This window comes from Epargyreus clarus, unplaced genomic scaffold (assembly GCF_041222505.1).
Source record: "Epargyreus clarus isolate Ecla_fem2 unplaced genomic scaffold, WU_Ecla_fem_2.2 ptg000022l, whole genome shotgun sequence".
In the NCBI taxonomy this organism is placed as follows: Eukaryota; Metazoa; Arthropoda; class Insecta; order Lepidoptera; family Hesperiidae; genus Epargyreus; species Epargyreus clarus.
The window spans coordinates 2,412,243-2,429,298 of NW_027332229.1; the positions used below are offsets into that span (position 1 = coordinate 2,412,243).

Below are 17,056 nucleotides of genomic sequence, written 5' to 3' on the forward strand. Positions count from 1 at the left end.
TGACATAAAAACAAAAACATAAGACTCCATGTAGGCCAAATAGTTATTTAAGCCAATAGTTAGTACATTTAAGGCTATAAGAATTAAAAATAAATAAATTAATATCCCATCTCAATTATAACTGTTCATTTATTATAGTGCGAATTGTTTTTTTTTTTTAGAAAAATGTTTTTTTAAACGATTTGAATCGATATGTGCAGTATCGATTAACAATAACATCGAAGACTAGATTTCTAAAAAAATAACGTTCGATTTATTCAAGGAACAAAAAAATCTAGATTTATTACTCTCAAAATTCAATGTTTTTTTTGTTATTGTAAGGAAATGTCGATATTCGCGTATCTAAAATAGATTTAAAAAAGAATATTATTGATTTAAAATCGGTTTTCCGATTGTATATCCCTACTTGTCCCTTGTCAATTGCCTGTTGTCACTTGTCACTGTCAGTTGCTGTGCCAAATCAAATTTGATTTCAATCGTTTCAGTTTTTATCGACAACATTTATTTTGATAAATAATACAACAATACGTCGAAAGATTAAAGTATGAACTCACAAAAACGGATGAACACAATGGATGGTAAATTTTACTTGCATAAATAAATTAGCGTATTTGTATTGTATTTAAAAATATGTTATCAAGTTTTCGTATTTTTTGAATGAACTTAAAAATAAGTAAGGTTTTCAAAACCGGTAATAGATTAATTTCTTTGATTTACATGCATCTACAGATGACGATAACTACTTGTTATCAGGTGAAGTAATTACTATGGTTAACTCTGGACATTAAATTTATGAAAAGTTTGATTTTATTTCTGTTTTTGTCCCATTGCCATTGCATGGATTTCTCACTATTACTGGGAGTTGCCTAGAGCATGCTGTTTCAATACAGCTTGATAGAGGTAGCTGCAGTGTTGTCCAATCCATCTAGGATATTCAAACCACCTGTAAGACTTCTCCTAAAATTAATATACCCTCTGAATCATTTCCTACTAAGTCCTTCATACAATGCAAAGCCTAACTATATCTTCTCAGTTGAGATTGTATTTTGATTCCATAGATTTTGAAAATTAACATAACATTTATACATACATACTAAGTATTTATTCATTATATTTCAGCTGCAAAAAATGCAAAGAGAGTTAAGAAGGAGTGCAGTTATGGAGAGAAGTGTTATAGATTAAATCCAGCACATTTTAATGAGTACAGTCATGCACATTGTGAGTATATTATTATAATTAGGAACTTAGGCATTCCAAGTTATTCATCATAGGAAGCAATTTAAAAAATCATTTTTACAATTTAAAAAATCTATAATCAAACCAGATAATTGGGAGTCCTATCTAAAATCGGCTACAGACCATTGCCACCCCTGAGGCCTAAGTTTGAACTCCACATAAATCTGCCATGAATCTAATAAAACAATATATTAATATATTACTTACTAACTGACCCGGAAAACTTTGTACCACCTCAAAATCTATTTATCAAATATATTTCATATAAAATATAGTCGGTCCAGTAGGTTTTGAGCCTATTCATTACAATCAAACAAACAAACAAAGTTTTCCTCTTTATAATATTAGTATAGATAAGTAATATTATTTTGATATACCTACTACAATAAAATCTTTTCAGCAGAGTCAAAGAAGAGTAAGTATAGGAGAGTAGATGAGCCTGTAGTCAACCTGTTGGTATGTCTATTGTTGCCCATGGACATCTGTAAACAACTCCAGATAAGATTAGATTCCTACCTCAGGTTGGCCACATATGACTAAGCTAGAATGCCTATGAAAAGTATGTTTGTCGGACCACACCCTTTACAGTAGTTAAACACTGATGTAATTAGGCAGAAAGGGTCTACCACCTTCATGTGATTTATATATTTACAGTGGAGTCAATTCTTGATAACTACAGTGGTACAGGTGACTACCCGATACCAGACAGCTTATCTCTTCAAAGGAGTATGATCAAGGACCAGTTAGAGGTTATTGTGGAGAAGCAGTTGTATCAGCCTAAAAGTTCACAAAAGGATGAAGAGAAGTTAGTCCATTTTTTTAATATTTTTTGATAATAACTTTTATTTTGAGTATGTTGAAAATGCTTTTCTCTGTTCCCTGAGTTGAAATAATTTATGTAACTATGTTTTCTTCAGACTTGATTTTCAAACCAGACTTCATGAATATTTAAATTGTCAATTTCTTTTTAATAGCTCTGCATAATTGCTTTGAGTATTATAAAAAAGTTAATACTTCTGTGAAAAATATTTTCTGGGACATTTTATCACTTACAACCTGTTTTATTATAAAGTTTTATAAGAATGTCTAAGACATTTTTGAAAAACACTTACATTTATGGGAATTGCTTGTTAAACAACCTGCATCCAGCAGTGGGTCATAAAAATTTAGGCTAAATTAATCTTTTATTTTATATTTTATCTATTTTTTCCTTAGAGATAAAATAGATCCTGTAACCCCTATAAAAGATAATCCAGTGAAGACACAAGTGACACCAGCCTTGTCAGCATCATCAAATACAGGAGTTAATAGCAGAAGGGAAATTCCAAAAAGAGACACCACAGAAAGAAAAGAAGGAAGGCAGGAGAGGAGAGAGGAAAGAAAAATGGATGTACCCGCACAATCTAATACAAGTAAACCTAAAGGTATGTTAAAAAGGATAAGACACACTTGACATACTTTCTTTCATCATTTCAACATAGAAGTTATAGTCCGCGCCAAACTGCTAGTCCGCTCAGAAGTTGTTGCGAGCAGGTGTAGTCATACAATTTGCTATGGCGATGCGATTCATTTCTATATTCAGAACGGACTAGCAGATTTACATGGACTATACCAATGTCACCTGTTATTAAGTGGTCATTGCTGCAAAAAAATCCGTAAACAACTCTATACAAAAGAGCCCTATGTAAGTGGGCGTACATATGGTATGTAATCCATACATGCAGCTTGCTCACATATCAGAAACAACCGCATTTGTTCATTGACTTGCTTTAACAATTTTGGATCGACTTTGACAGCTATATCCACACCATTCAAACCAGAAAACAGCAATGTTTAATGTTATAAGGCAGAAACAGGTACGGCAGTGGTGCCCCAATTCAAACCATAAAAAGTTCTGCCACCATCTAGATAGATAGATCAATAGTAACATATTTGAAATAGTTTCAGAGTCGTACTGCCGACATTCTGAGGCAGAAACAGGTATGACAGTGGGTCGCCAGACTCAAACCACAAAAGTTTCTGCCACCTTCTAGATAGATAGATCAATAGTTACATATTTAAAAACAGTTTCAGAGTCCGACTACAGACCAATAGTGCACCCGACGAGACGGCCGCAAGACTTCATGAAGGTGGTGGTGCCACCTGGCGGCATGGCGGCCAAACATGCAGCACAAGCGCCGTACTACATCTTCTACACCACCATAGATAGCGCTAAGGAGACGCATCGGCAACGCTACTCGATAACGTTTTTGGGTATTTACTTATTATGTCTCTTTGTTTTTATTTTATAAATTTATTAGTAGGTCAGGGTAAACGTTACGAAAAAAGAAGTGTATGTGTAGTCCGCGCCAAACTGCTAGTCCGTTCTGAAGTTGTTGCGCGCAGGTGTAGTCATACAATTAGCTATTGCGACGCGATTTATTTCTATATTCAGAGCGGACTAGCAGTTTTACGCCGACTATAATTATGGACGTAAGTACGAAATTACATATCTTTGATCTATTTAATAAAGAATATCTATATGTATCAATATGTACAAGCAATGATACGAAATAAAAATAATAATATCGTAACAGGCACTTAAAAAAACTTTTCTGCACATCCTGCAATTTCTATTTACTATTTGTTATATACTAACTGGTGTCTACTTTTATCTGTCGGTTGTTCTAAAAGATCTCTCATATTTTTTCCTAAGCGCCCCAAAAGAAGTATGTCTTCAAGGCGTTTTGGTTGTGACAATTAACCGATTCATTGCGATGTCAAATTTTCAAACTTCTAGCTGTGGCGTTGAACAAAAATACCGTGACACTGCTGCCGTGCCAAGCGCCATACGATTAAATGACACGGCTCCTGTGTCTTCAGCCATGCGGAAAAGAAACCAGTGTTTTAGTCATTTTTACGTGATTCTAAGCCTAAAAACTCTTAGTTTACATTCGAAATCTAACGTGGACGGCAAGGAGCGTTGTTTCAAGTGTTAAAAAGGGGCAAAATAAGTGTATTTTTGGAAATGGAGGGTAAGTTGCTTTTTTAATACAGGTGTGCTAAACCTTTAGGTCTAAAAAAATTGTTTTGATTTTTCTCGTAACAAATTTCAAGTATTTTAAACTATGCAAATGAAAATTTACCAAGTTTGATTAAGTAGTTATTAGATATTGTCATGTAATGTAATAATAATCAAACTTAAGTAGTCAGTTACAATTATTATTGTCAGTATAAAATAACATTTTGCTAAATTCTGCCATTATATTCTGGTTATCTATTGTCTATTTATTGTTTAAGAATTACGGCGTAAGCGTAAATACATTCCCGAGACAGAAATTGAAACTCAATTCGACTATGATGACAAAATGTTTGAAAAGAATTCGCAAACATATTTAGAGGACTGGGAACACTCAGAACACTGGAAATCTATACAAAAGGATAGTTCTACGTGCATAGATAAAGTGATGGTAGACAAAGCAACGTGCATAGAAAAAGAGATGATGGATAGAGCAACGTGCATAGAAAAAGTGATGGTAGACAAAGCTACGTGCGTAGAAAACAATATGGTAGACAGTGCAAAGTGCATAGAAAAAAATAAGGATGATAAGTGTCAGGACCCAACTGTATTGGATATCCATGGGTGTAAATATTTTGGCCAGTTAGTTTCAAATGAATTACTGCGCTTCAAACCATGCGACAGAAATATAAAGATGCAGAAAATTTTAGATATAATAAGAGAACAATTTTAATATTTAACAAATCTTAGGTACATTTAGGTACATTTTGATTTTAAAATAATTATACATCAAGCATAGAAACATTATTAATAACGTTTAAGAATTGTAGGTAGGAGCGATTTAATACAATTTGTGGAATATTTCAACGTATGACATGTTTGTGTGAACTGTTTGTGGTTTAAAATAGTGCAGAATTTTAACAATTTATAAAAAAATTGCGATCCGTCTAGCTTTGCACGTTTCAATTTTCAAAAAGGTTGATTACCCCTATGACTCTTAAAATCGTATAATATCCAGAAACGAAGGCTACTAGCTTGATTCACGTGAAAAAATAATATAGTTTTGTTCTGGGTAGATCTCCCTAAAACTTAATTTGAAGGAGTTACCATCAATTTCAACATGACACGGTTCTCGTGCCTAACGCCACACGAAAGAAATTATCATGGCACGGTAGCCGTGCCATCCGCAACGAATCGGTTAAGCAATCTATTGAGTCCAAAAATATCCCATCATTCACATTTACAAAATTTCATTAAAATTGTGAAACATAGTTACTTCAGTTTAGTTAAAGGACAAATGTACCTGTTGCAGAGATTCTGGACTACAGCCTGGGCGAGTTAAAGTGCTCCCTGCAGATCAACTTCATGGTAGAACTTGGTTGGCTATTGTCACAATACTACTTCGCTGGTTACAGGTGATCTGATATAATTTTTATTTTTCTCTGGCCCCATGTGTTCGTGTGCGTACGAGTGTGTGTGTATGTGATTGTGACATGTTTTTAGGATGCCTTACCCAAAGGGTAAAAACGGAACCCTATTTCTAAGCATCCGCTGCACTTCCATCTGTCACAAGGCTTCTATCTCGTGAAATCTTGAAAATAAATAGGATTGCCATACTTTTTGTACAGCTATATTTCGGCGTTTTTTAATTTTATCTATTGAACCGTAATTGGTAGAATTTTTCACAATGCATTTACTTCAATGGCTCTTATAATAAGAAATACTAAAAATAAAAAAATATGAAAATATGGTGGTACCAAACCCTCTGTGCGTGAATTCGATTTGCATTGGGCTAAATATTTTATGATTTGTCCACTATTATAATAAACATAATTAAGCTTATTATTCCAACTTCCAGTGCCAAAAAGCTGACGATCCTATACGGGGATGATTCGATGCCGGAACTGAATACCATCAACAGGAAGAAACCCCATATCGATGCCCACTACGTATCAATGGCCACGCCGTTCGGCAAACACCATACGTGAGTATTGACTGTGACTCTGTCCCATTGTTCGTCAAGATTTCCCACATCGAGTAAGGGCTAATTACGTAGTGAGTAGTCCACCAATGGTTTGATGCGGATGGGTGGAGAGGAGTACGGCATGCGTCAATGATTAATAATCAATCTATCCAATGTGTTGCCTACTAACGATCGACATTTGACACAAAGGCAAAATTTTGAGAAATTGAGTATTAAAAACGAGCGTTTGAAGACATTCATGGGCGCTAGCGGGCAAACTATGTCGGACAGTTAACTAGGTTTAAGGACAGTTATCCAGTGACAGCTATTCCTAATAATGTTCTTCTGCACCACAAGTAAGTGATCATTAATTAATATCTTTTTAATGTGCAATGTCTAATGCGGAGTGAGAACGGCTGTTGGCGTGGACCGCGAGGTGCAGACAAATTGACTGTAGACTATTATTTTGTAAATAGACTGTATTATTTTGTATTTTATGTCCCATTTCTGACGTACTAAATGTACTGGGTGCTTTACAGTGTTCACAATCCATGGTAGAGCAGTCACCACATTCCATGATCGATCCCCGGCCAGCTAGAAGTCTAAAGGATTGATTTGTATTCTGGGTCTGGGGGTTTCTGTATTCGTCCTTGTGCGTCCATGAAATTCTCGACACAGGGAATTCTAGTGTAGGGCAATGAGTGTAGAAAGCGTAGTATGGATATCATTACAATGTTTTCATTGATGCCTCATTTGTATAACCTTATTAAGATTATATAGATTTTAATTAATTTCCAGTAAAATGATGATACTATGCTACGAAGATGGGTCTCTTCGCGTCGTGATATCTACGGCCAACTTGTATCTGGACGACTGGGAGGACAGGACACAAGGGTAGGTTGTTACCAAGTATCAAAATATACCTAAATAGTACCAAAGGCCAATAACACATGACGCCGTAATATAAGCGGCATCATTGTTTCGATGGCGCCGGAGCTAAAAAGATATTTATACCCCCAACATAGGGCATCCACCACTTACTATATTTGAAGGTGGTAGAACCCTTTGTGGTTCGACTCCGGCGGCACCAACACCACACCTATTTCTACCTAATAACAGCAGTGTTAGGCGCTGCTGTGTTCCGGTTTGAAGGGTGTGGTAAGGGAGACAGACTACTCCGAGGTGTTCCAGCTTAGTAGGGTTAGCGGCGCACCTGTGGCCGACCTCAGGTAGGAATATCTAATCCTATCTGGAGTTGATTACAGATGTCCATGGGCGGCTGTAGCCACTTACCATCAAGTGGACTGCGTGCTCGTCTGCTACTCCTATATAATAAAAAAAAAAAAAATATATATATATATACAGTCGTGGTCAACTAATTAGGGACACTCTTTGGTTAAACCGAATTGTGAATTTATTTTTATTTTCCAACGAGTCTAAACCATATTCCATATCTCTTACATGTAAGTATAATTATTCATTTATGTGCCCGATTATACAAACAATAACAACTTCTTAAACATTAAACCTCTTTACAGTATAGCTGATAGATTATCGTAGTGCTATTTGTTCAAATAAAGCTGGCTGGCCATTTAATTAGGGACACTGAGATATTGCGTTCTATTTTCAAAATTTGAATCTCAATACTTTTTTACTTCTTCTCTTATTGTTTCGTGGTAGTTTTGGCGGCAATCCCGATATTTATTTTAAGTTTTGAAAAATTTTTGAAGAAAAATGGGTAAAAATAAAAGTTGCGATCCAACACTACGTAAAATTATCATGAAGTTTGTTGTCGAGCATGGTTGACCATACCGAAGGATAGCAGAACATTTAAATTGTTCAAAAACTATGGTATACAATGCAGTGCAACATGTCAGACGCAATAACACAGATTTAAATGTGCCCAGAACAAAAAGATCGAGAAAAACAACTCCGCAAGAAGATAGAATGATAACCAGGTTAGCTAAGAAAGATTTGTTTCTAGGCTCTATTTTAATTAAACACGAAGTGTTTGGGACAGACGAAAGAGCTGGTGTCTCAGCGAGGACCGTTCGACGACGTCTGGTAGAAGCAGGGTTGTTCGGAAGAGTGGCTCGCAAAGTACCGTTGTTGAAGAAAGAACATAGAAATGCTCGTTTGGCGTTTGCACGTAAATATGGACATTGGACCTACGCCCAATGGCAACATGTATTATTCTCTGACGAGACCAAGGTTAATTTGATTTCTTCAGATGGAAGGCAATACGTACGGCGTCCAGTAAAAGCGGAAATGAATCCAAGATTCACAAAAAAGCAGGTGAAACATGGCGGTGGAAACATTAAAATGTGGGGTTCATTTTCTGGACGTGGAGTGGGACCTGTAAGGATAGTTCAGGGTAACTTAGACCAACATCAATACAAGGCAATATTGGAGGAAACGATGCTTCCTTATGCTGAGGAGCATCTCCCTATTATATGGACGTTTCAGCATGATAACGACCCGAAACATACCGCCCGTTCAGTCAAGTCGTTTCTTACCAGTCAGTCAGTATCGGTGCTAGATTGGCCAGGAAATAGCCCGGACCTTAACCGAATCGAGCACCTTTGGCACGAAATCAAGAAAAAAGTAGCCACTTATCGTACCACAACTTTAGACGAACTTAATGAAGCTTTTTGTGAGGCATGGGCAAACATTCCTGTCGAAACATGCCAGAAACTCATAATGTCTATGCCACATCGGTGTCAAGCGGTAATTACTAACAAAGGTTTTGCTACTGGGTACTGATTTTACACGTAATAAAATGGAGCTGTTAAAGATATTATAATACTGCAGATTATTAGTTTTGTTTAACTCTATTTTTCATTATAGTTTACTGTCCTTAATTAAATGTCCAGCTACAGAATTATACCTTAAAATTGAATACATGTTCAACCTTTGATATTAAATACTTTTTTCTATTTATTTATTCTTTTATTTACAGCCATTTAAAGCATAATAATCGGACCAAATTATGCAAATAATAGTTACTGAGAAATCAATAGGGTTTATTATTTGTATGTACATAACCGGTTATTGTTCTTCACTATCTTGCATGTCCCTAATTAGTTGACCACGACTGTATATATACAGGGTGAATTTTTAAAACGAGCCTTCAGGGCCAAATCCGAAACTATAAGAATTAGCGAAAAATGCTGAAAGGAGTTACGAGGCCGATTTTGATAAAAACTAAAACTGCATCATTAGTTTTTTAAAATATTTTTTTCCTTAGCCGGGAATCGAACGAGTTCATTTTGAAAAAAAAAACACCCTCTATATTATTCCACTATCTGATAGTGTCGCTTATAAGGATCAAATTCTGGGAAGTAATGTTATGTGACAAATTAAAGGAAAAGGATTTTTTTTAAGTAAATACGTATTTTTCCATACATTGGCATACTAATCCTTAAGGATTATACATAACAAATGATTTATGTATAATTCTTTAGAAACAGACATAAGTCATACCATTGAAGAATTTGTTGGCTAATCAACTAATTATTCGATGTTATGACTATGACATACGGCTTAGTATGAGAAAGTAATAGTTTGGCAAATAAGTTACCGCCGTTTTTAGGATTTATTTTTTAATGAAAATAGATAACTGATTAAATAGTAAATTCTTATTGTTTGTTGTTTACAACTTCGTTCCAACGTTAAATATCTCTTTTTTTAGTAATCACTCGGATTTGACTCTAAAAAGTAATTCTCGCAAATTGTCAACTTTATATCTTTATTAGGTAGACGATACTCCGCCCATAGCAAGTAAATCTATTTTAATGGTCCTAAAAATAACCTTAGCTAAGTCGGACATAAAAATATAAATTATTGGGAAACAAAACGTCCATTTCGAATGATTAGAAACATTGAGCCAAAAAAAATGTTAATACACGAAATGTTTAAATTAATGAATGGCGGGAACTTAGCTGCCAAATTAATATGAAAAAATATGTTATTTCTTAAAATTTAGGCTTTTCCTTTAGTTTTTCATTTATCATTACTTTCCAGATTTTGATCCTTATAAGCAACACTATCAAATAGTGGAATAATATAGAGGGTGTATTTTTTTTCAAAATGAACTCGTTCGATTCCCGGCTAGGGAAAAAGTTATTTTAACAAAGTAATGATGCAGTTTTAGTTTTTATCAAAAGGCCTCGTAACTCCTTTCAGCATTTTTCGCTAATCCTTATAGTTTCGGATTTGGCCCTGAAGGCCCGTTTTAAAAATTCACCCTGTATATGAGTCACACGATTGGTGTTTACAAAATATCAGCTTCATTTCAGAGTTTAATGGTGTAAAATTCAGTGGCACCCTGACATACATACAAACTAATAAAGCAATTTACCACCGTCAAAGTGATTGGTTTAAATCCCATACACTTGAAGGAATCTTTATTGACTAAATATGTATTTTATTATTCATCACTGATCATGTTTGATTTTAAGGCTATGGTTCAGCCCGCGTTGCCCAGAGCTGGGCCCGGAGGCGATGCCGCACGAAGGCGAGTCCCCCACGATGTTCAAGCGCTCTCTATTACGGTATCTCAACCACTACCACATGCCGCAACTCGCGTTTTATATGGAACGGGTGAAGCGGTGCGACTTCAGTCATATCAAGTGAGTAGAAGTACTTATTTATTTATGGTTTGACATTTATAAGTCACTGTTATCCATGGACTGAGGTTAGCCACAGATGCTTTGCTAACTTTAAGATTTTTTTAAAAATCCTATATGCTTCTCCCTTATTACACAAGTTTTAAGCCAGATTTTTTGATTTAAGCCAGTCAAAGGTTATTTATCACTGCTGTGCATTGGCTACCTACTATTAGATGGTAGTTTTATCATTCCCGTTATCATGAGTATATTTGCTATTATCGTCATAATAATAATGTTCGAAATTATCATGATCATTATGCGCATCAACATTGCTATCCTCGTTATTATTTCCATCACATCATAATCTCAGTCGTTATTATAATCATAGATATCAATCATTTTCATCGTCAACCATTTACTTCATTCGTAGACTAGAATTGCTCTTAGAATATTATCATAATCCATCACGTTATTAATAATCGACCGGTGGCTCATTCCAGCGTGTTCCTAGTGGCCTCAGCTCCCGGCTCCCACTTCGACATGGAGTGGGGCATGTCGCGCGTGGGCAGCCTGCTGCGCCAGCACTGCTGCGTGCCGCGCGAGGAGAACACCGCCTGGCCGCTGCTGGCGCAGGCGAGCAGCCTCGGCAGCTACGGCAAGGAGCCCAGGGTGAGTGCCCGGTGACGTCACCCCCGGCTGGAGTGGGGCGTGTCGCGTGGGCAGCCTGCTGCGCCAGCACTGCTGCGTGCCGCGCGAGGAGAACACCGCCTGGCCGCTGCTGGCGCAGGCGAGCAGCCTCGGCAGCTACGGCAAGGAGCCCAGGGTGAGTGCCCGGTGACGTCACCCCCGGCTGGAGTGGGGCGTGTCGCGTGGGCAGCCTGCTGCGCCAGCACTGCTGCGTGCCGCGCGAGGAGAACACCGCCTGGCCGCTGCTGGCGCAGGCGAGCAGCCTCGGCAGCTACGGCAAGGAGCCCAGGGTGAGTGCCCGGTGACGTCACCCCCGGCTGGAGTGGGGCGTGTCGCGTGGGCAGCCTGCTGCGCCAGCACTGCTGCGTGCCGCGCGAGGAGAACACCGCCTGGCCGCTGCTGGCGCAGGCGAGCAGCCTCGGCAGCTACGGCAAGGAGCCCAGGGTGAGTGCCCGGTGACGTCACCCCCGGCTGGAGTGGGGCGTGTCGCGTGGGCAGCCTGCTGCGCCAGCACTGCTGCGTGCCGCGCGAGGAGAACACCGCCTGGCCGCTGCTGGCGCAGGCGAGCAGCCTCGGCAGCTACGGCAAGGAGCCCAGGGTGAGTGCCCGGTGACGTCACCCCCGGCTGGAGTGGGGCGTGTCGCGTGGGCAGCCTGCTGCGCCAGCACTGCTGCGTGCCGCGCGAGGAGAACACCGCCTGGCCGCTGCTGGCGCAGGCGAGCAGCCTCGGCAGCTACGGCAAGGAGCCCAGGGTGAGTGCCCGGTGACGTCACCCCCGGCTGGAGTGGGGCGTGTCGCGTGGGCAGCCTGCTGCGCCAGCACTGCTGCGTGCCGCGCGAGGAGAACACCGCCTGGCCGCTGCTGGCGCAGGCGAGCAGCCTCGGCAGCTACGGCAAGGAGCCCAGGGTGAGTGCCCGGTGACGTCACCCCCGGCTGGAGTGGGGCGTGTCGCGTGGGCAGCCTGCTGCGCCAGCACTGCTGCGTGCCGCGCGAGGAGAACACCGCCTGGCCGCTGCTGGCGCAGGCGAGCAGCCTCGGCAGCTACGGCAAGGAGCCCAGGGTGAGTGCCCGGTGACGTCACCCCCGGCTGGAGTGGGGCGTGTCGCGTGGGCAGCCTGCTGCGCCAGCACTGCTGCGTGCCGCGCGAGGAGAACACCGCCTGGCCGCTGCTGGCGCAGGCGAGCAGCCTCGGCAGCTACGGCAAGGAGCCCAGGGTGAGTGCCCGGTGACGTCACCCCCGGCTGGAGTGGGGCGTGTCGCGTGGGCAGCCTGCTGCGCCAGCACTGCTGCGTGCCGCGCGAGGAGAACACCGCCTGGCCGCTGCTGGCGCAGGCGAGCAGCCTCGGCAGCTACGGCAAGGAGCCCAGGGTGAGTGCCCGGTGACGTCATCCCCGGCTGGAGTGGGGCGTGTCGCTTGGGCAGCGCGCTGCGCTATTTCTATCTCTCCATCCTACACCTAAGCTAAACATAAATGTTAACCTTAACTTAATGTAAATCTAAAAAATTGGAAAACATAAAAAAAAACAAAAGGTCATCAAAACCTTTATGTTCAAAAATATTATCACTGTCAAGTAAATCTAACAAAACATTACTTCCTCAGCGAAATGATTAAAATAAAAGCGTTATGTTTCGTTCCAGGTGTGGCTAACGGGCGACTTCCTGCACAATTTCACGAAGATAAAGAATCCGCCACAAGCGTTGTCTAATCCGCCGGAGTTGAAGTTAATTTATCCTTCTCTAGGTAAGTCCTTATTTTACGTTATCGGTGAGCTATCTATAGTCTGATTCATAATTAGGTGTTCAAAATGTAAACAAAGAAATGTCACTGTCAAAATTAACAAGAAACAAAAACTGTAACAAACTCGACAAAAAACGAAAATTTAACAAATATACACAATTTAACAAACGCGTTATGTAAACGAGAAAACATTCGAGTTCGATCACAATCACGAAAATGAATAATATCAGTTACGAAACTTAAATGACAGCACAAGAAATGTCTTTGATTCCGATTGTGTTACCATTATCACATTTTAATTTTCTACCTTAAACTTTGTTTTTTATTATTATTACTGTATGGGATGATTTTATTATTATTACTATATGAATTAATCTTAATTTATTTAGATTATTATTTTATTATTGTTGTATTACTTTAATATCGACAAAAATAAGAAACTACCATTTCTAACGTATTTTCTTGATAGGTCAACACCTTTGTTTACATTTTGGACACCTAATTATGAATCAGACTATATGTAAATCATCTTTCTTGTGTTTCCATCACATGTTTTATCCAGAAAGGGCGAATTCGCTGCGATTCTGTAGCAAGGACTTGGTACTCAGAATTCTAGCTTATAATCAATTCCGTATTAAAATTTCGTTGTGTTTGTGCATCATTGTTCAAAATCTTTCTGTGTTTACAGAGAATGTTCAGCAGTCACACCTGGGACTGCTAGGTGGCGGCTGCCTACCATACGCCGCCGCAGTGCACGCCAAGCAACCCTGGCTCATCAACTTCCTACAGTATGTTTACAGTGCATCTTATTGTTTAATAACCATGTCATTAGATATGTTGAATAACGTTATTGTTCAATACATTCATTCTTTATTATAAACTACCTGACCCGGATATCTTTGTACCGCCTCAAAATCTATATATCATATATATTTCATATAGAATATAGCCTATGTTACTCGTGGATAATGTAGCTTTCGAATGGTGAAAGAATTTTTAAAATCGGTCCAGTAGTTTTTGAGCCTATTCATTACAATCAAACAAACAAACAAAGTTTTCCTCTTTATAATATTAGTGTAGATAATATTATAAATGTGAAAGTGGGTTGGTTTGTTAGTTTGCTACGCTATCAGGCCTTAAGTACCAAACTGACTATTGTGAAATTTTGTTCATATGCTGTCAGGGGTCCAGGAAAGGGCATAGGGTTACTTTTTATTTCGAAAAATTATACTGTTTATGACGACCCGCGTGGCGGAGCGGTTACCATAGCGGTCTGACGTGCAAAGATATCTGAATAATGAATTTAGGTTTCTGTTCTGGGTCTGGGTGTTTGTGCCTGCGTCTTTGTGTGTGTCCATGGCACCTACGATACAGGGAATCAAAGTAGAAAGTGTTTTGGGAACAGATGGGGATAGATAAATACAATTATTGTCATAGACTTTTGATTGCGAGCGATGTCGCAGGTAATAGCTAGTTTATTTAAACAAAACTAGTTTCACACACAAAAAATCTTTATAAAACACTGTTTTATATTTCCAGCCAGTGGCAAGCGAACGCAACACACCGTTCAAAAGCGATGCCGCACATAAAATCGTACACGCGGGTATCAGCTGACGGCAAGCGAGCCGCGTACTACCTGCTGACGTCAGGCAACGTGAGCAAGGCGGCGTGGGGCGTTCACAACGTCGGCAACCAGGCGCTGCGCATCCTCAGCTACGAGGCTGGGGTGCTATTCGTGCCTAAGTTTGTTGTGAGTACTGTAATGCATCGCGAACTATGACGAGCGGTAGAGTCCGCGCCAAACTTCTAGTCCGCTCTGAATATAGAAAGCTATTAGCTGTAGATATTAGCTGGACGAAGACAGCGTGGGGCCCTCCCGGCACCTTCTGCTGCCCGCTCTCGCCCACGGGTAAATAGCTACGTTAGTGTGCTCTTACGTTGCTACGGAGTATATGCTTGTATAATAGTTGTGTTCGACCGGATTGACTCTCTGACTGCACCTGCGCGCAACAACTTCAGAGCAGACTAGAAGTTTGACGCGGACTATATCAACACAGCGTACAACCTGTGACGTCGGGCAACGTGAACAGGAACGTACCGATGCAAGCAACATGAACAAAGCTGAGAAAAGTAATTCGTCATATCAAAGCATGAGGCCGGGAGACTATTATTGTCCATATTTTTGTGTCAAATTTTATTTTTTTATATTTTATAAATAATGTAGAAAACAGAAGACCGAGTTGGAACCTAATTTTAATATCTCTTGCCTCACCCTACAAACCAAAACTAAGGAATAGGTAGGTGCTTCTGATGTCGATACAGAAAGCATTCAGCAATTGTATGACTATAAAATTTCAATGATGTAATTCCTTGTTTCAGATCGACAAAGATTTCTTCCCACTAGAAGAAGGTGCTACTGATCGCCTAATCATCCCATACGACATACCCCCAGTGAAGTATACGAAACAAATGTCACCGTGGGTCTCGGACTACTTGAATGATTAAAACATGGTTTTAATTAAATGTAGAACTGTATATAGTAATCATATCTATTCGCCAAAATTCACATTTAACATAGGTGGTATAGTCCGCGCCAAACTGCTAGTACGCTCTGAAGTCGTTGCGAGCAGGTGTAGTTATACAATTTACTATGGCGACGCGATTCATTTCTATATTCAGAGCAGACTAGCAGTTTTACGCGGGCTATATATGAAAAGAAAAGTCTCCAATACTTGGCAGTGGTATCTTTATTTATGTTTGTAGGTTATTTTAAGGGCCATGATTGGTTTTGTAAATGTGAATGTTATCGTTATATGATGTGGAAATAAATTAGATGTATTATGGCATTTATTTTGCATTTAGTATCGAATTACATTGCCACAAATTATAATATAAACAATTTCTGTTGTATGTATCGTTAAATTTTGTTCCATCAAATAGTATTATTTTAAAAAAATACGTGTGCCACTCGGAGACTGCCGCGGTAAAGCTATTGCATAGCATTTTTTATCAACTTATGCAAATTGCAAGCGTGATATTTCAAAAAGTCATTAACCCGTCAACTGGCGTGTGCGCCCCGGGGCGCACAGATCGCTACTAAAAAGTATCACCGCTGTGCCGGTCGGAGTGGGGGGTGTTAGGTTTTTTTCGTTACGGAATTTCTGGATTCGGTCCCCACGCTCAAGGCCCGCGATAGAAGCTATGCAATAGCTTAAAAACATCAACATTTAAATTCCTTAAACGTAAGTTAAGCAACGGTGGATGCAGACGAAAATTGGATGGGTGACCGCAAGTGGCAAAAACATATTAAACTATCAGTCGTAATGTACATAAAAAAATTATTAAAACGTACGTTAAGCAATGGTGGGCTCGGTCGAAAGTCGGATGGGAGACCGCTAGTAACAAAAACATTAAAATAGCAGTTGTAATCAACATTCAAATAACTAAAACGTAAGTTAAGCAACGTTGGTCGAGGTCGGATGTTGGATGGGTGACCGCTAGTGACAAAAACATTAAAATAACAGTTGTAATCAACATTCAAATTACTAAAACGTAAGTTAAGCAACGTTGGTCGAAGTCGGATGTTGGATTGGTGACCGCTAGTAACAAAAACATTAAAATAGCAGTTGTAATCAACATTCAAATTACTAAAACGTAAGTTAAGCAACGTTGGTCGAAGTCGGATGTTGGATTGGTGACCGCTAGTAACAAAAACATTAAAATAGCAGTTGTAATCAACATTCAAATAACTAAAACGTAAGTTAAGCAACGTTGGTCGAAGTCGGATGTTGGATTGGTGACCGCTAGTAACAAAAACATTAAAA

The 17,056-nt window shown here is 39.5% G+C and overlaps 1 protein-coding gene across 1 annotated transcript; it reads left to right on the forward strand.

Moving 5' to 3' along the window:
- The first annotated feature begins 439 nt into the window (after positions 1-439).
- gkt (tyrosyl-DNA phosphodiesterase glaikit) lies at positions 440-16,180 on the forward strand. Its single transcript, XM_073085202.1, has 14 exons — positions 440-578; positions 1,120-1,218; positions 1,891-2,041; positions 2,452-2,660; positions 3,304-3,489; positions 5,547-5,649; positions 6,093-6,218; positions 6,996-7,091; positions 10,658-10,828; positions 11,308-11,476; positions 13,133-13,235; positions 13,921-14,020; positions 14,772-14,982; positions 15,612-16,180. The coding sequence occupies exons 1-14, from the start codon at positions 545-547 to the stop codon at positions 15,735-15,737; spliced, it is 1,884 nt and encodes a 627-aa protein (XP_072941303.1). The 5' UTR covers positions 440-544; the 3' UTR covers positions 15,738-16,180.
- The last annotated feature ends 876 nt before the right edge of the window (positions 16,181-17,056 follow it).

What these genes read in the sequence shown, in the direction of transcription:
- gkt (XM_073085202.1), top strand. Translation starts at nt 545, where the DNA reads ATGAACTCACAAAAACGGATGAACACAATGGATG. An exon ending in CTACTCGATAACGTTTTTGG is followed by an intron (nt 3,490 to 5,546) that starts GTATTTACTTAT and finishes TACCTGTTGCAG; the next exon opens with AGATTCTGGACTACAGCCTG. An exon ending in TATTCGTGCCTAAGTTTGTT is followed by an intron (nt 14,983 to 15,611) that starts GTGAGTACTGTA and finishes TCCTTGTTTCAG; the next exon opens with ATCGACAAAGATTTCTTCCC.